The sequence below is a fragment of the Portunus trituberculatus genome, chromosome 18 (genome assembly GCF_017591435.1).
Source record: "Portunus trituberculatus isolate SZX2019 chromosome 18, ASM1759143v1, whole genome shotgun sequence".
NCBI classification, from domain to species: domain Eukaryota; kingdom Metazoa; phylum Arthropoda; class Malacostraca; order Decapoda; family Portunidae; genus Portunus; species Portunus trituberculatus.
The window spans coordinates 17,360,986-17,383,485 of NC_059272.1; the positions used below are offsets into that span (position 1 = coordinate 17,360,986).

Below are 22,500 nucleotides of genomic sequence, written 5' to 3' on the forward strand. Positions count from 1 at the left end.
TTATTCAGTTTATTTATACCTTTCTTATTATTTTTTGTATTTTTCTATACGATAACGGAAAAAAGAAGCTCATGGTTATAACAGCATTGACGTGATGAAGGAGGCATAGCGTGGCAGGCGTGGTGAGTGATGAAGATGACCCAGTGGTGGTGGTAGTATAAGTGAAGCTGATGGCAGTTACAGCAGCGGAGTAGGTTGTGGTGACGGTCGTGGTGGTGGCACGTGTGTTTTCTCGCTGAGTGGTGATGGCGCGGACGAAAGGCAATACAAGTTGAGGCGAAGAGAAGAACAAGACGACACTTGAGAGCGGCAGGCGCAGGTAGTGGTTGTGATGATGGAAATACTGAGGCTCGGGGTCAGAGTAGGTCGGAGAGGGTGGAGGCGGCGCGGCGGAGCAGAGTAGGGTTGGGTAGAAGGATGAGATGGGTGAGATGGGAGAAGCAGCTATGGCGGGTTCCGTAGCCTCGTGTTTCCCAGATCTAAATTAGCCAACATCACTCAGACTAGCGTCTCTCCCCTGTACAATTACTCAATGGCCGTGCTGTGCCTCGCCAAGCCCTCAGCCCACTGCTGGCCGGGCCCTCCGCGAATGGCTGGCTGCTTGGCGCCTCTCTTGCCCATTACCAGGAGTTTTCCAGCTTCTCCCGAGTGTTTGGTGCCCTCTACTTGTATGCTCACTGGCGTATTTATGTATTTACTAACGGAGAGAGAGAGAGGATATATATATATATATATATATATATATATATATATATATATATATATATATATATATATATATATATATATATATATATATATATATATATATATATATATATATATATATATATAGAGAGAGAGAGAGAGAGAGAGAGAGAGAGAGAGAGAGAGAGAGAGAGAGAGAGAGAGAGATTACTTCGGCTTATTTTAACATTCATTAGTTATTTATCTTTCATCAGTTGGGCAACGGCTTCTCTTTTCACGTCCGTTTTATTTTTTTTCATTTTCTTTCTTCGGGAGCTTCCTCAGTTCGTTGATAGATATTCACTTCCCGGGTCTGCCTCCCCTCCCCGCCTTCCTTCTCCCACAACGAGTCCTCGGGCCACATCACTCACGGAGTCAATCTGAGGTGATCGCTGCGTCCTCTCCAACCCGGGGCACTGGGTGAGCCTCGGGTCGCTTCGTGTCAGCACCGCCTCTCTTCAATCTGACTGCTCCTGTATCTGCTATTTCAGTGGGTACGGAAAGGCGCGGTACTCAAGGTACGATCAGACGTTCCAGGGTCAGATGTTTAGTCAATGTGAGCGCGTTACGGAGAAGTGAAGCACTCTTTCTGTGCCTTAGTGGGCGTCCGTCACCGTGCCGGGCGACGCGGGAGGGGCGGAGACCACGGTTACACTCGGTTAAATAAACATGTGGAGTCCCAGGATGGCTCATTACCTCATGTAATTTGGCACTTTCACTTGTTAATGGTACGCTGTCAATCAGTTATGAAGGATTGTGTGCCCCTCCCGCAGGCTGGATGGCGGAGACTCACTCAGGGACGCGGTACCTGACTCATTACGAGGCCGCTACTGCCCCGCCAAGGCCCACCAACGTGTGATATATTACCTAAAGGCAATTGTTACCTAAATCATCCCTCAGTAACTTATTTGAGAGTTATCAGTCGCCTTAGGGGTGAGCAGCGGCCATGTCCTGCGAGGCCCCGGAGGCCAGCTGTCTGTATGGCCAGGTGAGGGCTCGGCACAGCCTGGCTGCCCAGTAGCCCGTCACTCCATCAACATGGTAGCAGCGGTCCTCACGAAATAGGTCTCGAGTAGCCTTTGTTTATACTGTTTCTCTCAGATGCCACCAGGGCGGCCAGACCCACAACAGCCGCGCCGGGAAAGACACAGCACATCAGCCCTTCCGCTCCCTTTAATTAAGAGTTGTTACGGTGGGGCGATGGGGCAGTGGGGTTCGCCGCGGGTGTCGACGATGACGCAACAGGTTGGAGATGAGGCCAGGGTTACCACTCACGGGCAGCCTCACCCTCGCCACTACAAAGACTCTCTCATTATTCATAACCAAAACTCGAGTGTGTCTAGGTGTAGGGGACAAGACTCTCCCTGCCGCGAACGTAAATACAACCCTGCGATTCTTTTTTGATTGGAAATAAGAGAGTTTTCTCTGGACTGAAGGTCGGATCCTGGCGAGGCTTGGCAAGAGTGCGGCAGGTTAGGGGCCCCGCGCAGGTAACCCCCAGCACCTATGCCCTACCTGGATGGCGCAAACCTTCCCGCCATCCCTGCCTTAGCCCTCCCTCGGCCCGCTCACATCCCGAGGGTGGCGAGCGGCGGGCTGAGGGAGGGCGACCGTCGAATATTCATGTAACTGATGATTGAAAAAAGCAGCTTTGTAGTTTGTCTTACGCTAACGAGGATGAGGATCTGGCCGGGACCGTGAACCAGGCCACGGCCCACTCACGGCCCCCACTCTACTTCGCCACTCGCCTACACACTCCACACTACACATTCCAGTACGCCGTAACACTCGCCCACACACTCCGACATATCCCACCTGACTTCCGACACTTCCTGACGCTCTCCAAACACTCCCACGGCTCCCAGAACACCCACTACACCGCCCACTACACCCACTACACTCTCCAGCACACCCTAACGGAGATCTGTATACACTCAGAAATACACTTCAGCATAACCTGAACGCACTCAACATACTCAGCGCACAACGAAAACATCTTCATCACTTCAGAACAGTCAGAACTCTCTCACATACAGCAGCACACCCTGACACATACACGCCAAGAAAGACCTAGCGAATCATGAGCACATTCCACCATATTTGAATACATTTCAGCACACACACACACACACACACACACACACACACACACACACACACACACACACACACACACACACACACACACACACTTCAGTACGTTATGCCACTTCAGAGAAAGTCTTGCATAAGAGAAATTCTTGTGATCGTAACTCCGTTTAATTAATTTGTGGGAGAAATAGATTCGTTACGGGGGAGGAGCGAGGGCGAGGCCAGGCTGAGTTTCCCAGAAGACGCGGTGCATGGGAATTACGGCGGAAGCTTCAGAATATTTCGTTATTTAATTTGTTCGTTCGTTTCTCCCTCGTGTGTCTCCCGCATGCTCGCTCCTTTCTGTGTGATGAATGGTGCTCTTTTTTTTCTTTTTTTTCCTTTTTTTCTTCGTTTTTACAATCTTCAGGTCTTTTGGGGTTGATTTGTCTTTGATTTGCATATTTTTCTCTTTTTTTTTTTTTATTTTGTCATTTTTTTTCTCGTCCTTTTTTCAATATTGGTTTATATATTGATGTATTTAAAGGTTGAAGAAAAAGTTGCAGTTAAATCATTTTCCATTTAAAACTCTTGATCTAATTCTTGTGACGTTTCGGGACAACCATCTACATCCTACGGTTTGGCGGATCTACACTCAACCAATTAATGTATTTATTTATGCTTCTTTGTTTCTCTCTCTCTCTCTCTCTCTCTCTCTCTCTCTCTCTCTCTCTGAACGACCTTTCTTATTCTTCCTGTCCTCTTGTCACTCCTTCCCTTCCTTCCCACTCCCTGTCCTCTCCCTTCTCTCCATACACTCCCTCTTACTCCTTCCCTTATCCTTATTCCTTTATCTACTGTCTATCCTTCCCTTCTGCTTACTCTTCACTGTTCCCTGTCTTCCTCCTTACTCGTCTTCTTCCTCCTTCTCCTCCTCCTCCCCCCCCTCCTCCTCCTCCTGCTACGTGCGTGTGTGATGTGTTGTCTTTAGGTGTGCGTGACCCTCCTCCACTCTTTACGTGCCGCCCTTCATCCTCTCCCATACATTCTTCAACCTTACTCCTCCCTCCCTACACACACACACACACACACACACACACACACACACGAGGTTGGCTACACCCATTTATAGGGAAGGAACACAAGCAAGAAGGCCGTATTCACACACTCCACAGCTCCTCCTTCTGGTAGATAAACACATTCTCTCTCTCTCTCTCTCTCTCTCTCTCTCTCTCTCTCTCTCTCTCTCTCTCTCTCTCTCTCTCGATCACGTAGCTTCTGAACCTTTCAACGTCTTTTTTTTTATTTTTTGTTGATTATGCAGATATCGTCAGATCTTTTTTTTTATTACGTCAGGCACTCCATATCTCCTCCTCCTCCTCCTCCTCCTCCTCCTCCTCCTTCTCCTCCTCCTCCTCCTCCTCCTCCTCCTTCTCCTCCTCCTCCTCCTCCTCCTCCTGCTTCTCCTTCTCCTCCTTGTGGGTTGCGCGGTAAAAATCTTGACTGCTTTGAAATTTACATAATAGCGTATTGACTCTGGGTTTGCCGAGGCGCTAGTTTAATTTTTCCCTCGCCTCGCCTCGCCATGACCCCGAGGAGGAGAGTAACATAGAAAATGGATAAGTAATGAAAATGGGTAAATATTTGAGAAGGGGGAGACTCGTGTAAGTGGTTATGCACCGCTGTAGATTTATTGCTTCAGGCAGTCTCGCATTTCACGATTCAACGAGAGAGAGAGAGAGAGAGAGAGAGAGAGAGAGAGAGAGAGTGTGTGGTGTTAGGGGTAAGGTAGGCAGGGAGGGAATAGACAAAGGGAGGAAGGATGAAGAAATAGAGAGAGACGATATAGACATGGAGAGATAAATATGTACATGGGGAGAAATGAAACAAGGAACAGAGAGAGAGAGAGAGAGAGAGAGAGAGAGAGAGAGAGAGAGAGAGAGAGAGAGAGAGAAAAGAAGATACGGAGAGAAAGGAAGAACTTGGAGAAGAGATAGACATAAAGAGAAAAGGATAGAAAAAAAAGGAAAGAACTGAGTTAAGAGAACGATAAAAAAAAAAAAGATAATTCTCATGACAAGCTAGAAAGGGAGATTAAATGAGGGAAGAAGAGAAAAAGAAAGAGAATTATATAAAGGTAGAAAATCAAGTAGTAATAAGATAATGGCAGGAAATTGAAGAACGTGAAATATAAAAGGAAATTAATAAAAAAAAAACGTAAGAAATGGAACTTTGAAATAAAAGAAGTATAAAGAAAAACACAATTAAAGAGATGAAAAAAGAAAAAAAGAACAAGAGAGAGAGAGAGAGAGAGAGAGAGAGAGAGAGAGAGAGAGAGAGAGAGAGAGGCAGGCAGGCAGGCCATTAAAGATAATTATGACAGGTAAAAGGTGAGGAATGAAGGAGAGCAAAGAAGGAAGTGAGAGGGAGGGAGGACGCAGAGAGAGAGAGAGAGAGAGAGAGAGAGAGAGAGAGAGAGAGAGAGAGAGAGAGAGAGAGAGAGGGAGAGAGGAATAAATCTATATAGAATAAATAAATAAATAAATAAAACTTATATACAAAAGAATCTTCGTGTGTACTGTACATTCCAGGAGTTCGCCATTATTTTTTTTTTTTACTTCCTCCTTTCTCTTATTCTTTTTCTCCTTCATTTCTCCCTCCCTTTCTCAGTCTCTCCCTCCCTCCCTCTCCCGCCCCCGCCCTGCCCCCGCCCCCGCCCCGTCCCTCCCTATACCCCGTCCATCTGTCACGAGTTTCTGTGTCTTGTCGCGGTCGTAGCTAATTGATGTGGTTAGGTGGATCTGCGGTGAGGGCGCGGTGGTCATGTAGGGTGGCCTCTCCTCCCCTTCCATCCCCTTCTTTCTATCTACTCTTCTCTATCTTTCTTTGGTTGTCTATTCTTTTTATTTCCTCTTCTTACATCCCATTCTTTCTATCTACTCATCTCCAACTTCTTTTTTTTTATGTATTGTATTTAATCTTTCTTTTTGTTTTGTCTACTTTCTTTATTTTCTCCCCTTACATCCCCTTCCTTCCATCTACTCTTTTTCAGCTTCTTTTTTTCATCTATCTATTCTACTTAATCTTTCTATTTTGTTTTTTCTGTTTTCTTTATTTTTTTTCAATCTGCGTGTCTTTTATTTCTCTTTCCTTTTGTCTATCTTCTTTCCTTTATCTTTCTTGTCTTCTTTCATCGCTCTTCACTTCTTATGTTCATTTTTCTTCCACCTCCCTTTCCTTCAATCTATCTATATATACTCGTACTTTCTTCATCTTTATTTTTCTCTTTTGTTCAGCTTCTCCCTCTTTCTTCTTTTATTCTCCTTTCTCTCACCCTTCTCTGATTTCTTCCCTCCTCCTCACTCTCTCCTCTCTTTCTCATATCTCATCTCATCCCTTTTTCTTTTCCTTTCTTCCATTCCTTTTCTATCTTTCTCTAACTGACATTTCCTTTTCCTTCCAGATCTTTTCGTCTTTCCCTTTTGTCATCTTCTGTCACTCGCTTTTATTTATTTGTCTTTTATTTTTCATTCTTCCCATTTATTCTCATTTCCTTCCTTTTATCTAGCTACCCTTCCCATCTTCATGTCATTTCGCCCTGTCGTCATTTTCCATTTTTTCCTTCTCATTTCATTTCCCATTGTTCCTTCTTCCTTTCTTATTTTTTTCTAAGTAGTGCTCTTCCCATCTCTGTGTCGTCCCTTCCCTTTGCTAATTTCTCTTCCCTTTTATCCTCTTCCCTTCCCTTCCCTTCCCTTCCCTAACCTTCCACAGTTGAGGGCCCCTTTATTACCCTTTCTTCACATTCTCCTCTCCTCCCTTCCTCCTTCACTACCTACTCTTTTCTAACCCCCCTTCCTCCCTTCTCTCTCTCTCTCTCTCTCTCTCTCTCTCTCTCTCTCTCTCTCTCTCTCTCTCTCTCTCTCTCTCTCTCTCTCTCTCTCTCTCTCTCTCTCTCTCTCTCTCTCTCTCTCTCTCTCTCTCTCTCTCTCTCTCATACCTCGCTCTTTTTTTTTCTTCTTCTTCTTCTTCTTCCTTCTCTTTTTCCTCCTTCTCTTCTTGCGCTTGTTCATTTTCTTTGTTGTTAGTGTTGTTGTTGTTGTTGTTGTTGTTCATCTTCACGGACATTTTTTTCAGCAGTCCACAATGTCCCTGCGATTCGTCTTTATCTTCACTAAGTGCACTCAAAATTGTGGGTCATTTTTCACTAAACTGCTTTACACATATATATGCAGACTTGACTAATCTACTGCTTGTGTTTGCGTGTGTGTGTGTGTGTGTGTGTGTGTGTGTGTGTGTGTGTGTGTGTGTGTGTGTGTGTGTGTGTGTTTACCTAAGGGTGTCTCGCTATTAATTAAGGCAGAGGTATAAGGTATTCAGGCTTACCTCAACTACCTGAGCTTCATTTATCACCTACCGTCCTCTTCTTCCTCCTCTTCCTCTTCTTCTTCTTCTTCTTTTTTGCTTCTTCTTCTTCTTCTTCTTCTTTATTTTTTGTTGATATTATTATTGTTGTAGTTGATGTTAGCTTTTTTTTTCTCTTGTTGATCCTCCTTCTCCTCCTCCACCTCCCTTTCCTTCCTTTCCTCCACCTCATAAATCCTCTGGCTTCATATTTGCTTCGATTTCTCAATGTCAGAGTGTCTGTCGGCGTATCTATTTCACCTCGTTATCTCTGTATATTCATCTTTTCATGCATCCTCTTTTCCTACGTTATTTTTAACCATCAACCTCACCAGTCACTCCTTTCGTCCCCTCCTCTCTCACTTCTGCCCTTCCTCTTCCTCCCTCTATACCCGTCCTCGTGTTCTTTTTTTTTTTTTTTTATTCTTTGATTGCTTTTCATCTTTAATCTTTTCCCATCTTCTTTCATATTTTCTTCTTGTTCCTTTCTTCGCCTTCCTTTTTTTTTCTTCTTTTCATATGATTTATGCTGTATGCTATTGAGAGAGAGAGAGAGAGAGAGAGAGAGAGAGAGAGAGAGAGAGAGAGAGAGAGAGAGAGAGAGAGAGAGAGAGAGAGAGAGAGAGAGAGAGAGAAGGACGAGTTTACGACTGCAACTAAATAGATTTTTTGCCTGAAGACAAATAAAACGCAGGAATCTCGCTGACGAAGGAATGGGGACAAGGGCTGGGGGCTGAGCACTCGACCTAAGAGCTGGGTACAAAACCTTGGGGCTGGAAACAAAGGCGGCGACCAAGGGACTGAAGATCGAGATGAGAACTAAGCAGAGGAGCAAAAATTAAGGATACCTAGATTAATACAAATAATGACATGAATATATACGGAAAGGCAGAGCAAGAATCACGAGACATTTTTTTTTTTTTCAGGGTAACCTAAACCACAAATTTAAGCAAAAGTAACAAGCATGAAAGACACAAAGTCACGCAAATTGATGCAAAGGCAGAGTAGAAGGCACGAAATTAACTTTGGGAGGGTGACTCGAAAGGAATTAGCTTATTGACATACAAAGAAAAGCTAAGGATACCTCAAAATGAAAAAAAAAAAAAGCAAAAAACCCAAATTAATGCAAGGATATCAAGGTTAATGTAAATAATGTAAGTAGACACGAGGAGGCACAATAAAGACACTCCTGAATAGTATCTAAAACAAGAGAAAAAGAAAAAAACTAACAATAAAGCAAAATAAACTAAAACACACACACACACACACACACACACACACACACACACACACACACACACACACACACACACATAGATACCTAGACTCATGCAAATAATAACCTGGGTGAGTACGAGACAGCAAAGCAAAAGCCACGAGACAAATTCCTGAAGGAGGAGGAACGAAAAGAACCTGAAGGAGGGAGATCCAAAAGAGGACCAAGCAGGGACTGAACACGAGCACGGCAGACAGAGATGAAAACAGTGGGTCAGAGGCATGGGGCTGGGTAAGGCTGGCGAGCTGTGACGGCCCCTCAGCCTGGTGTTAGGGTGAGCGGAATGTTAACTATATGTCGCAGCTCTAGGCGGCAGTCCCCTCCTCCTCCTCCTCCTCTACCTCCTTTCCCCCCTCCTCCTCCTCCTCCTCCTCCTTTCTTCCCCGTCTCATCCTCCACGCTGTGACGGACGCAGGAAAGACTCGGGGTGCGCTGATCTGAGTTGGCCGGGATGAGGATAAGGAAAGTGTGGATGGGCTGCGATGGGGCGGGTGGCGTGGAATGGAGATGAGAGGTGAGGCTGCGTTGTGGCTGACAGATGGGAGACATGAGCGGCGCTGCCAAGAGGAGTGAGGTGAGGTTGATAAGAAAGCGGGTTGAAAGCTGACAAGGAGAAAAAAAAAAGAAGAAACAAAAAAGATAAAAAGGCAGAATAGCGAGTGAGTGAGGAGTGGAAGAAAGATTAATATCGCCCATATTACCATTTAAATTCGTAAACATTAAGTAGCGGTGGGTTGACAGGGGCACAGGCTGACCTTAAACCCACCTCGAACTGCCCCCAAAAAATTTCTCTCCCCTCAAGGCACCGCTTCTCTGCCCCCTCCTCCTCCTTCTCCACTATAGCCTCCCTTTCCCCCCTTTCCCCTGTCCCCTGCCCTCCTCCCCCGCGCCGTATACACCACCCTCGCAGCGGTAGTGGTAATTAACGTAGTTTGAGTAAGTTAGGAAACACACCGCCCTCCGTCTGATGCCCCTCCCAGGCTGTCTTCCCCCACTTCCCTTCCTCCTCCTGCTCCTCTGTCTTAGTGTCCACAGCGTCGTGTAGCCCCGCGGGTCCTGTGTCGCAACCTTGGGAAATAAATAGCTGTCGGGCAATTAGACTTTGTACCAATTACCGCCCTTGTTTTGTACTTAACTATTTCATTTTGTTATTCATCTTGTGTTGTTTTAGTTCTCCAGGGTGTGACGTGGAGGAGCAGAGGACCAGAGGAACAGAAAGAGAGTTGTGGAGGGAAGGGAGGGAAGGGATGGAGGAAGGAAGGGTTGGTCTTTTCTTCTCTGGTTGAATATTCCAAGGCGGTGCACCATTCCGGCGGTGTTTTGGTCTGTCAGTTGATCCTCAGCGAGCGTCTCCGGTGGATTGTGAAGACTCCATTGCCTCTGATTGATATTCCGCGGCGGCCTTAGCTTACCTCCGCCACTACCCTCAGTTCCTCTGGCGGCTCACTCCCCTTATTGGGCAGCATACTAAAAACACGCATCGCTTACCAATTAATATTCTATAGATACCCTTGTTTACACCGGTTCCCAAGCCAGGATGCACAGGCGCCCCCGGACACTTGAGGGAATGCTTGACGTCACCCCGCGCCCTTCGCCCCGACCCTCTTATCACTCACCACTGACAAACAACACTGACGCTAGACCCAATACTGAGACTGCCCTTCAACACTGACAGTCTCTCACCAATACTGACAGTCTTTCTAGTACTAAATATGTCCTTCAATACTTAAAGGCTCTTACTAATACTGACTGTCTCACCAATGCTAGCTTTTGACCTCTCCTTAGGAACCGACACTTCATTGAGGCTTTTATTTTTTAGCGTTTTTTCTGCCCTTGGCCGATGTATCTCTTGTGTAAAGATAAAAGTCACTGCCAATCTCTCACTGATAGTAATGGTTGTCTTCACAATAGTCTGTCCTTTTACCAATAGTGCCAGTCTTACCAAGAATACTGAGAGTTTCACTAACTCCTCGTTACAGCTGCACGTCTCTCAGATACCATTCTTCATTAGGATTTATACTCTTTCTTTTTCTCCCTCATCGCACCATCACAAACTTCTTCCTATGTCCTCCATCAACACCTACACCATTACTAACACCATAAACATTACTAAACATTTACAATTCCAATCTCTCTCCAACACAAACGCTTCCTCTCTCTTTCCTCACCACTACCGCTCACCATACCATCACACCACTCTCTCTTTCCTCACAGTCAATCCTCCCTCCACTCTAACATTCCAATGTCTCACCATTATAAAGATTGCCTCCCTCAGCACAGCATCACTAACATATCTCTCTTCCCTCCTCAGGTGCAGCACTACATCCTGGTGGTGCAGGCGCAGGACACCGGCCGCCCCTCCCTCTCCTCCACCGTCACCGTGTACTTCAACGTGCAGGACCTGAACGACAACGCGCCCATCTTCGACCCCATGAGCTACTCCGACGAGGTCTTTGAGAACATAACTGTGGGCTCCTCGGTGCTCTCCGTCTCGGCCACTGACCAGGACTCCGGTAAGTGCACGTCAGGTCTCCACTCCCTCACAGGCGACGCTAAATCATTTTGACTCAAGTCTTACTTTTGAGGATACACCTAATTATAGTTTGCGATTTTTTTGAGAAGGGGTTGAAAACTTGTTCTGATCCAGCTGGGTTACGTCAGTCTGACCTTACCCGTCGCGGCGGAAACTTAAATAATAACAATAAGATTTCCTTTCTGGTTTGCAACGGAACCTCTGGAAAGAATATGAATTTTCCCCTTGATAGTTTATAAAGTATTTTAAGACAGTTAGGTTGCTTTCACTTGTTACATTACATAAGGTGTGGTCATAATGGCGGTGCTATGTAGGTCAGCCGCAGACACACTCATGGCCCGCCTGCTGACTCATCGGCGGTAATATATTACATTCACAATGGCGGCGAGACGAGCCAGGGCTTTGATCTTCGTTAAGCGCCGCTACTCCTCTTCATTCACGCTTTTCCTGGAGCTCTACGCCACTTCCCCCGCGCGTGTGTCGCTTTCCGCCATGAGATCAAATGAACCTTAATTACACCTCTGCTCGCCCGCTCCTTGTAAATGTAAAACAGTCACATATTTCCCCAGCCATGTGGTCACGCCTTCCTGTCGTCATTCCCCTTGTCTCTCCTGTGCCCGTCGCCCGCTCCTCCATGTCGCTCCCCCTCCACCCACCACACACTTTCCAGTTTCCCCGTCACTCACGCCTCACTGTCTGTTCCTCACACGTTCCATTGTCGTCGCTGTACTCACGCCCTTTGTCACCCTCCGCGTGTACCTTTTACACTTTCCTGTCATTCCCTGATGCGTACTTTCAATCATGGACCCCTGTTCTGTCTCTTTCTCACCCTCGCCTGGTTTTGGCCCGTATCAGAAACGTTGTGCTCTCTCACTACAGCTATTTCCAAAGCCCACAGGGAAATAATTAGCCGGTTCCTCAAAAGCATTCCTGTACAGATGTTATTGATATGTCACAAGAATCACAGACACTCTTAAACCCTTGTCATTTTAACTAGCTAGACTCAATCTAAAGTAGGCTGGGTGCTGGTAGAAGTGTTTCAAAATATGGCCTCCTTTTTCTCCTGTCTTTCACGCCCTTGTCTTCCCCGGCAGGCCTCAACGGGCGGCTCGAGTATACCATCTCTGGCGGCGACGAGAAGGATCAGTTCAGCATCAGCCCCAACGGCACCATCACCACCAAGGCGCCGCTGGATCGGGAGGACCAGAGCTTCTACAACCTGGTGGTGCGGGCCTCCGATATGGCCATGCCGCCCCTCGCCCGCCTCTCCTCCACCGTGCAGGTCTGTAGATTCTGAGTTCCTGTAGTGTCCTTTTCTCTCCATCTTCTTCTTCTTCTTCTTCTTCTTCTTCTTTCTTTTTTTCTTTCTTTGTTAGTTGTTCGTGTCTTTTCTACGCAAGCTAATCTCTTTTGTGTTAGATCAGTGTTTGTTTCTCTTTACTTCTATCTCTTCCTTCTCTTCCTCATTTCTGTCCCTCTGTTCTTTGTCTTCCATGTTTTGTTTTGTTTTATTATATTTATCTATTTTCCATGCATTTCTTTCTCCTCTTCCTCCTTGTGTGTGTGTGTGTGTGTGTATATGTGTGTGTGTGTGTGTGTGTGTGTGTGTGTGTGTGTGTGTGTGTGTGTGTGTGTGTCTACAAGTGTCCCGCGCGTCTCCGTGTCACCGGCAATCCACACACTTCACAAGAGACAAGTCAGTACAGTGGACGGCAAGAAAGACGTAATAAATGCGACACTTTGAGGAGACACAGGCAGATAAGCAGATGCAGATTGAAAGGCGCGGACCTCAAGACTTCCTCGTAGATATCAGATAGACAAACGAACACACAGACAGCCGGAGTGACTGACAGGCCGCGCTAGGGTGAAGCCTAAGACGATGGGGATCAGAAGGTCACTCCTCAAACTCCCCATCCCTACTCCTCCTCCTCCTCCTCCTCCTCCTCCTCCTCCTCCTCCTCCTCCTCCTCCTCCTCTACTCCTTTCTTTTCTTCTTCATATTCTTTAATTTTACTCTTCGTTTTTCCTTTTTCCTGAAATGGAGACCTGTTCTCATTCCAATTCATTTCCTTATTTTTTTTCCTTAAGTTCTTTCCATTCCACTCCATTCTTCCATCCCTTCCTTCTCTTCCTCTTCCTCCTCATTCTTTCTGTTATCTTTCTTCCTGCTTTTCCCACTCTTCTTCCTTCATCACTTTTTCTCCTTTTCTGCTTCCCTTCCTGCCGTTCCCTCACTCTCCGTCTTCTGTCCATCGTGAGACAGGAGTAGCAGTGTGACTCTACTCATTACTCATTGAAGAGAGATGAGGCAATTGTTAGGAAGTGAAAGTCTATGAAATTGTCTTTAGAAGGGTTTTAAGTAAGGAAATATAACTATGTTTGACTATCTCGTGAAGTTAATGTTTAATTATTTTCACTCCCTTTCCTTTTTCTTTCATCTGCATCCCCTCCCTCTCCTCTCCTCTCCTCTTCTCTTCTCTTCTCTCCCTGCCGTCCCCTCTCCACCGCCACGCCGCGAATCAATCAACACGACCGCCGCATCAACGACTACAGAATACCGTGAAATCCTCGCCTCGGCTCGCCCGTCTCCACTAATCAAACGGCGCGAAAACTATACACCTGATGGATGACTGCCAGACGCCTCCTGTCCTCGCCCACCCTAGCCTCGCCGCGCATAAGGGTGGCGCTCCTCACTCTTCCTGCAGCAGCCACCGTCCTTGCCGTTGCCTGGTTTTTTGGCCGCCTCTTTGCAAAGGACGAAGCCAATTACGGCCCGATGTACACGGCTCTAGTGAATTACAAAAAAAAAAAAAAAAAAGGACTGCGCTGCGTTCCTCTCCCTCTTGTGTTTTGAGGATCACTGAGGAGGGAGGGAGGTTGACAAGGGAGAGAGGCTGTGTCGTCACGGTGCTCTTTTCATCTCCCCATCTCCTCTCCTTGTCTCCTCCTACTCCTCATGCCCTCCTCCTCCTCCTCCTCCTCCCGCCACTGTGCAGGACTCCTCTGTAAGTTACGGCCCTAAGACCCGCCCTGTCCGCACCTCCGCCCCGCAAAAACACACGCCCCGCACATCACGCTGGTAACGAAGATATAAAAGGTTTCTCGTTGACAAAAATGGACAAAAAAAATTTATCTGCAAGCAAGAGTCTCCGGCGCAAGGTGTGTGTGTGTTTGTGTGTGTGTATGTGTGTGTGTGAGAGAGAGAGAGAGAGAGAGAGAGAGAGAGAGAGAGAGAGAGAGAGATGCTGCTGGGACTCGTCTAGTTATTGGTATAGTTAACTCCTGGAAGAATGCAAAGAAAATGGGAAATAGAGAAAATGCTTAGTGGCAAATGTGGGATTAGATTTTTAATGAACGTGCTCTGTCTCTCTCTCTCTCTCTCTCTCTCTCTCTCTCTCTCTCTCTCTCTCTCTCTCTCGCGTCGCAGCCTCAGGTCTCCGGCACGAGCAGCAAACACGCGCGGGACACGAGCAGAGAGAAGTAATGTCAAGCCAAGTTTGCGTTTGTTACACAAGTTACACCGCCGACAAAAACGTCTCGCAATGAGTTGATCCACACTTTTTGTTCCTCCCTCGTGTGGTAGCTCTCTCTCTCTCTCTCTCTCTCTCTCTCTCTCTCTCTCTCTCTCTCTCTCTCTCTCTGTCGCCTTTCTGAGCCACGTGGCCTGAGCTCATCTCTCTCTCTCTCTCTCTCTCTCTCTCTCTCTCTCTCTCTCTCTCTCTCTCTCTGTCGCCTTTCTGAGCCACGTGGCCTGAGCTCATCTCTCTCTCTCTCTCTCTCTCTCTCTCTCTCTCTCTCTCTCTCTCTCTCTCTCTCTCTCTCTCTCTCTCTCTCTCTCTCTCACACACACACACACACACACACACACACACTGGCAAGGGATATAACCTCCGCGTTTTAGTTTTATGTTCCACTAAAGTCAGGATCATCGGCTTTTCTTGAAGTTTTCCTTTTCACACTTCGCTCTGCCAAGGAGGAAGGAAGGGAGGGAAGGAGGAAAGAAAGAAGGAATGGAAGGAAGGAAGGAAGGGAGGATGGATGGGAGGAAGGAAGAGGAAGGAAGGAAGGAGAGAAGACTTTCCAGCTCAGTGGTTCGAATTGTCATGAACCAGATTCTTCCTTTTCTTTCTTTCTTCTTGAGCCACAAAGCAGTTCATCCACAAGCCACGATTCCTTCTTCCTTTCTCTCTCTCTCTCTCTCTCTCTCTCTCTCTCTCTCTCTCTCTCTCTCTCTCTCTCTCTCTCTCTCTCTCTCTCTCTCTCTCTCTCTCTCTCTCTCTCTCTCTCTCTCTCTCTCTCTCTCTCTCTCTCTCTCTCTCTCTCTCTCTCTCTCTCTCTCTCTCTCTCTCCCCTCGTGGCTCTCAATCTTCCAAGTCTTCTCAGTCCCTCACCTGCTCGTCTCTCCCTCTCTCATCTCCACTTCTCCACCTCGCCCTAACCTCTGCCACCTTCTGACCTACGCCGCTCACGATCAGCCCCCGGTCCTGTTCTGAGAGGAATGCTGGAGAGAGGAATGACATGACGGAGAAAATTATGCAAATACAAATCATATCTGCATCTTTGTCCATGAGGGTTGGGTCTGGAAAGTTGTGTAAAGTGGTATTGATTCCCGTATGTGTGTGTGTGTGTGTGTGTGTGTGTGTGTGTGTGTGTGTGTGTGTGTGTGTGTGTGTGTGTGTGTGTGTGTACCTGAAGATCTGACACGTAACGGTGAATGTGATTTTGCCTTTAAACTGTACATATTTGTCTTGCGTGAGTGTGGGTGATTGCCTCTTCATGCTTCCCTCTCACGGTGTCGTTGGCTCAGGTTGGTGTGCAGGGAGTAAGACAGAAATCAAGTAAACTGCAGCATTTACTCTTTGTGTTTTCTTTTTTTTTCCTGGTCTTCCTCACTCACAAGTCCCCTGACCCGCTAAGAATCTATCAGTTGTCGAGATTTTTTTAGGTCGTCAGCGGACCAGAGAGCTGAAGAATGAGGGAAAACGTCAAACACATTAGGAGTGAATGCGAAACGTTACTTGACTGTTGACCGTGACTACACATGCGAGCGCATTACTGTTCGACTCATTAGTGCAAGTTGAGCCTCATTACAACTTGTGCTGAGGTCTCCGTTGTGAACTTAATGCCTCGATAAGCGTCTTGAATCCACGTAACATTGCCAAACACATGAAATTTAAAGAAAACCAGGCGAGCTTTGTTGGAAGTTTGTCATTGTATCAGAGGACTAAAGAATGAGAGAAAGCGCCAAACATTAAGAGCGAGTGTGGCACGTTATCACGCAGCTACTGACCGTGACTGTACGTACAATTACATACGATACCGTTTTACTCATTAGCGCTAGTCCGATCCGTCTTGCCTCATCACTACTCATGGGTGGGTCTGTATGGAGTGAATGTTTTGATGCTAACCTTAAATCAACGTAAAAATTCCCAAGCACACAAATAAATCACATAATTGAGAAAAGCTAAACGTTAAGTTCTTTCTCTTATATTATTATCTCATGTTACTTTAAGATTTGGCTTCACAAGCCAGAGGACCGGGGTTCGATTCCCCGGCCGGGTGGAGATATTTGGGTATGTCTCCTTTCACGTGTAGCCCCTGTTCACCTAGCAGTGAGTAGGTACGGGATGTAAATCGAGGAGTTGTGACCTTGTTGTCCCGGTGTGTGGTGTGTGCCTGGTCTCAGGCCTATCCGAAGATCGGAAATAATGAGCTCTGAGCTCGTTCCGTAGGGTAACGTCTGGCTGTCTCGTCAGAGACTGCAGCAGATCAAACAGTAAATACAAAAACACATACGATTGAATGCGCTTTGAAACTACGTAGCATTTCAAACCAGATGTAACTTTCCGAAGACAACACTCATGTGAAGAAAACCAAACGAGTTCTTTGACCTTTCGTGGCAAACTTTGTTACGTAAGGAGACTCTCAACATAGTAACTCTCCTCCGCGTAAGTCCAATCAGTGATACTCTTAACCAAGGACGCTGAGGAGTGATCTTGCCCCTAACGAGATGATGTGGGAGCAAGCGAGGCAGCCAGCGCGCGGACCCAGCCAGCCAGTCCGCCTCGTGTATGCTAAATGTGGCTTGACGACTTTCTCACATAATGGTATTGTTATGTTCCTGATGCTGAGAGAAAGGAGTTGAATAAAAGTTTAATAAAGCCCAGCATCGTATTGGCTTTTATTAATGGCTGCCTCATTACACTGATGGCCAAGGACTTGAGGTTACCACACTTACCAGTGATTATTACACCACCGCTGCGCCGCACTCCTCGCACTCCTCGCACTCTTCGCGGCCCAACTTATTGCTCTTTGTTCCGCGGGTGAAGTAAGTGCCGTTTGTTTGCGTTGAATGGCATTTCCTACTTGTGTAAATGCGGCGTAATTCTGGCCGAGATCCTGCTGAAGGCTTAATCTGCATTACTTGTGGAGCCTTCAGAGAGAGAGAGAGAGAGAGAGAGAGAGGGGGGCGTTGAAGGGTGTGAACAAGCATGAGGAGAAAAAAAATCTAGAAGTGGAAGTCAAGCAAAAGGAGAAGAGAAGAGAAGAGAAAGAAAACAAAAGGGTAAGAGTAAAAGAAGAAAAAGGAAGATACAGAAGGAAAAATAGAGGGAGCAAGATGGGCTGTAGTGATGACAAATAAGCCAATAAAGTTATCTTCACCACCAACTCTCTCTCTCTCTCTCTCTCTCTCTCTCTCTCTCTCTCTCTCTCTCTCTCTCTCTCTCTCTCTCTCTCTCTCTCTCTCTCTCTCTCTCTGTGTGTGTGTGTGTGTGTCACATACATGCATCAATTTCCTGCCTGGTTTACAAGGATGCAATTAAAGGAAAGAAGCGGATCAACTAAGTACAATGTTTCGCTTCTGGGTTCCTAGTAAGACTGCCAAGATGCCGCGAGAGTGGCGTAGGGGCGGATGGGGGGAGACTGGAGGGTAATAGGAGGGGCCTGTGGATGGGAGACGGTGCTGGGAAAGGAGGGGAGGAGGAGGAGGGAAGGGGCTGGGGGCGGGGAGCTGGACGGCCTGACATGATCCAGAGACGCGAGGAAGAAAAGACAATTATGGGTTGACTCGTGTGTTTTGTCTCGTGTTATGGGAGCGTGAAAGAAAATACCCTCGATTCAATTATTCAGTCACATTCCAGTCCTCGGGTTCGTTTGTCGGTGTGTGTGTGTGTGTGTGTGTGTGTGTGTGTGTGTGTGTATACTCTCTCTCTCTCTCTCTCTCTCTCTCTCTCTCTCTCTCTCTCTCTCTCTCTCTCTCTCTCTCTCTCTCTCTCTCTCTCTCTCTGATTCCTATGTACTGCAGAAAGTGTGTCTTGCTGTGTCCTTCTGTACGGTAGATAAGAAAATAATGAGACCAGAGCGCACACGCACACACACACACACACACACACACACACACACACACACACACACACACACACACACACACACACACACACACACACACAGCTTGCAAGACTCGGGACATGTTCTTAAAAGGGGACGTTGTATCATCATCTCCGTTTTTTTGCGCCAACTCGAGAATAAAAAACTGAGTAAAGGGCGTGGGAATAAATAGATCAGCTGAGAGAGAGAGAGAGAGAGAGAGAGAGAGAGAGAGAGAGAGAGAGAGAGAGAAGTACGTACTATACACAAGGAGATGCTTCGAGTATACACACACACACACACACACACACACACACACACACACACACACACACACACACACAGGAATGGTGGAGGGATAGACTGGCCTTCATTTTCCTCTGCTGTTGTATATCTTTAGCCAAGTCTTCTGTGCTCTGTTTCGCCATGAGGACTGGGACGGGGCAGGGCGGGACAAGGTGGGACTTGGGGATGGGCGTGGTGCTGGGGATGTGACAAGGTGCTACGGAGGAAGCAAGGCCGACCAGCATCTCCGGAGTCTAAATCGGTGTGTGTGTGTGTGTGTGTGTGTGTGTGTGTGTGTGTGTGTGTGTGTGTGTGTGTGTGTGTGTATGAGCGCCTGTTGCCCTCTCCACCTCCTCCCTCATGACCTTGAACTCGGGTATGCATACACTCGGATAGGGAGGATAAACACGCACACACACACACACACACACACACACACACACACACACACACACTCTCTCTCTCTCTCTCTCTCTCTCTCTCTCTCTCTCTCTCTCTCTCTCTCTCTCTCTCTCTCTCTCTCTCTCTCTCTCTCTCTCTGGTCGCCTCACTACCACACCCCGGCGGCCTCACCCACGCCACGCCCACCGGCCATATCAATCGATCAGCAACCAGGCCAGTACCGGTTTACAATGATAAATTTGTGATAGAGTGCAGCCTCGCCTCTCACCGCCCGAGTCATGTACGTACATTACTCAAAAACCGGTCACCGTCTTCCTTTCCTTCCCTCGCGGACGCATTCCTGTTGGAGGCCGCGGGAGGGACAGTCACGAGGGAGGGGGCACGATCTTGGGAAGGTTGGTGTGTGTGCGTGTGTGTGTGTGTGTGTGTTGTTGACTCACGTGTGTCGTGGGTCTTGGCGGCGCACGAGAGGGAGGCCGAGTGTGCACCTGTGAAAGAGACGATTCCCAGAGTTTGTTGTGCTTTAAAACTTTGATTTCTTCGAGTGGTTGCGTGCTTTCCTCCTCGCCTTTTCATTAAGATAATCTCCGGTGCGTTTGTTATTAACGTTTGGGTGGTTTCAAGTTCTCAGGAGTCTTCATTGCCTTATAAATACTTCCCTGCTGGCTCCTGTTCTCCCACCCGCCCTGCCTCGCCACCCCCCGCTGCTTGCTCACCTTCCTGCTGTCTACTCTCCCCGCTGTTACTCCCTCTCACCCGTTACTCCTTCACCCCACGCACTCCAGCCCCTCCGCGCTCTCTCCTGCTGGTGTCTTCTTACACTCTGTTGTCCCCTCACCCACACTGTTATCTCCCCACATCTCCCTGTTGCGTTGCCTCCCGTCCTGTTGCTTACTAATCCGTGGCGCTCTTCCATCATCCCTCCTGTTCCATACCCTCCCTGCTGTCGGCCCATCATGCCTCGCCTCAGCGTCCTTACCCTCCCTGTTCACGTCTCGCTGTCTGTATCTTCTGCATTGCATTCCTCTTGTGTTTTATCATTTAAATTGGCAATCCATCGAGAGTGAGAAATTACCTTATCTCCCCCAGTATTGTTTATGAGCAGTGGAGCTGGTCATCAGATGGCGGTATGAGAAATATCACCCCTCGCCTTGCCTTCCACGTGAGGTTAGCGACCCTGACCACTCGCCCGCCGCGGCAATCTGAGTCCCAAGGAGTCTGGGTGCAAGGGCGAGGTTAAGATGCCCGGCCAGTGTGCAGGAGAACTGCCACGGCGACCTCGCTCTCTCTGCCGGGGAGTCGAGGGTCGAAAGTCGCTGGTCATCATGTGGATTTTCATTTTTTTTCTTGTTCTTTTTTCTTTCGGACGCTGTTACATATTGTCCCTCTAAGAGTTAGCTGAATCAGGCTCTTTTTTCCAAGCATGTTGATTTATGGACGATGCAGTTTCATAACGGATCTGTTTATTTAAATTAGCCCAGGTAGGTCGCGCATTTGGGGGCTGGAGTGACGAGGCAGGCCAGTGTGTGTGTGTGTGTGTGTGTGTGTGTGTGTGTGTGTGTGTGTGTGTGTGTGTGTGTGTGTGTGTGTGTGTGCGTGTGTGTATGTAAGGCAAGTAGGGTGTGTGTGGTAGGCAGGGTGTGTGTACAGTATGAGGCAGACAGATTGTGTGTGTGTGTGTGTGTGTGTGTGTGTGTGTGTGTGTGTGTGTGTGTGTGTGTGTGTGTGTGTGTGTGAGTAAGGAACGATACTTTATGACCTCGCCAGGTTTGAGTGCAAGAAGAAAGATGAGAGTTTTCCTCATAGGTTTTCCTCTAGCAACCTCACTCCGGCAGAGCGTGGCTGGTACTGCGCCCGTAGTCCCGCCGAACACTCTAGGCCCAGAAGAGAGAGAGAGAGAGAGAGAGAGAGACACTTCATACCAAGCACCAAGATACAGTGACTTATCTCTTGACGACACAACGACGTGCTCAAAAACATCACCACTTACTATTATTCCGCTCATCCACCTCCATCCTTGACGACCTCCACTTCTGGCTCCTCCTCCTCCTCCTCCTCCTCCTCCTCCTCCTCCTCCTCCTCCTCCTTCTCATTCTCCTTTTCTTCCTTGTACTCCTCTTCCTCTTTCTCCTCCTCTCACTACCGTTGCTCACCTCACAAACACATCTGCGAGTGACAGTGACGTAGGTGTGGGCGGGTCCTCTCTCTCTCTCTCTCTCTCTCTCTCTCTCTCTCTGGAGAATGAGAGGAAGGAGGATGGAGGAGTGAGGGGAGGCGGGGAAGAGTGCCAGTAGAGAATGTAAGGATTATAAGTGGCGTGTGTGTGTGTGTGTGTGTGTGTGTGTGTGTGTGTGTGTGTGTGTGTGTGTGTGTGTGTGTGTGTGTGTGTGTGTGTGTGTGTGTGTGTGACCATAAAGAGCAGCGGCAGAAGAAAGGTGAGGTTTCTTGTTTGCTTGTGGCAGGCGGAAGGAGGTGTTAAACATCGCATGATTGTACAGAGTTTGGGTAGGTAGCGTAGCGGAGTCATGAGAGAGAGAGAGAGAGAGAGAGAGAGAGAGAGAGAGAGAGAGAGAGAGAGAGAGAGAGAGAGAGAGAGAGAGAGAGAGAGAGAGTGAGAAATAGATAACAAAGTGAGGATAGAAATATTACTAGCATTTGTGATAATAGTACTTGCAGCAGCAGTAGCAGTAGTGGTAGTGGTTGTAGTAGTGGTGGTAGTGGTAGCGGCGACGGCGGCGGATGAGGGGCGAGGGGCGAGAGTGGCGCCGCCGATGAGGGCTGCCCTGACAAACCCCGTTAACTGTGGGTAATAAAGTTTAGTGCTGGCATATATTACACGGCGGGCTGTAGCCGAACCACGAATTGTTTTCACACCTCTTGGCATTGATCCTACCTGCTCCCTCCCTTCTGTAGCGCCCCTTTCACTCACCCAATTGTCTCCCTACGCCCACTCACGCCCACACGATGCAGCAGAGGGCGCGGAAGGAGGCGTAGGAGTGGGAGGGGAGGTATAGGCAGGTGGTGGTGGTGGTGGTGGTGGAGTAGAGGATCGGTAAATAAGTTGAGGAAGAGGCGAAGGGAGATGAACGTGATAACGACAATACAGGAAGTAGTAGTCGGCAGCTTTGCAGGTTTAATGTGTGACTCAAATGTGTTTCTGGTGTGTTGATTTCGGTCAGAGGGAGATTAGAAGGAGGGGTTAGGCCAGGTGTGTGGGCGTGGGGAGGAAGGAGGCGTAGTGAAGCAAGGAAAGACGAGCGAAATTTGCAAGTAATTACAAGAAAAACCTCCATCTTGTAACTGTAGGACTAACTGTGAAATTGCGTTAGTATAGATTGTAACTTCTGCTATTGGTGTTCTTGATGTTGTTGGTGGTGGTGGTGCTGGTGGTGGTGGTGCTACAGTCATTAGCCAATCAGCACCAATTGTTTGATGC

The 22,500-nt window shown here is 47.6% G+C and overlaps 1 protein-coding gene across 1 annotated transcript in view; it reads left to right on the forward strand.

The window, feature by feature from the left end:
- LOC123505731 (cadherin-related tumor suppressor-like) overlaps nt 1-22,500 on the forward strand; it is a 194,332-nt gene that overhangs the window by 133,485 nt on the left and 38,347 nt on the right. Inside the window, exons 5-6 of the mRNA XM_045257381.1 lie at nt 10,788-10,989; nt 12,104-12,291. Of these exons, the coding sequence (XP_045113316.1) occupies nt 10,788-10,989; nt 12,104-12,291 (390 nt within the window). The remainder of the gene's footprint in view (nt 1-10,787; nt 10,990-12,103; nt 12,292-22,500) is intronic.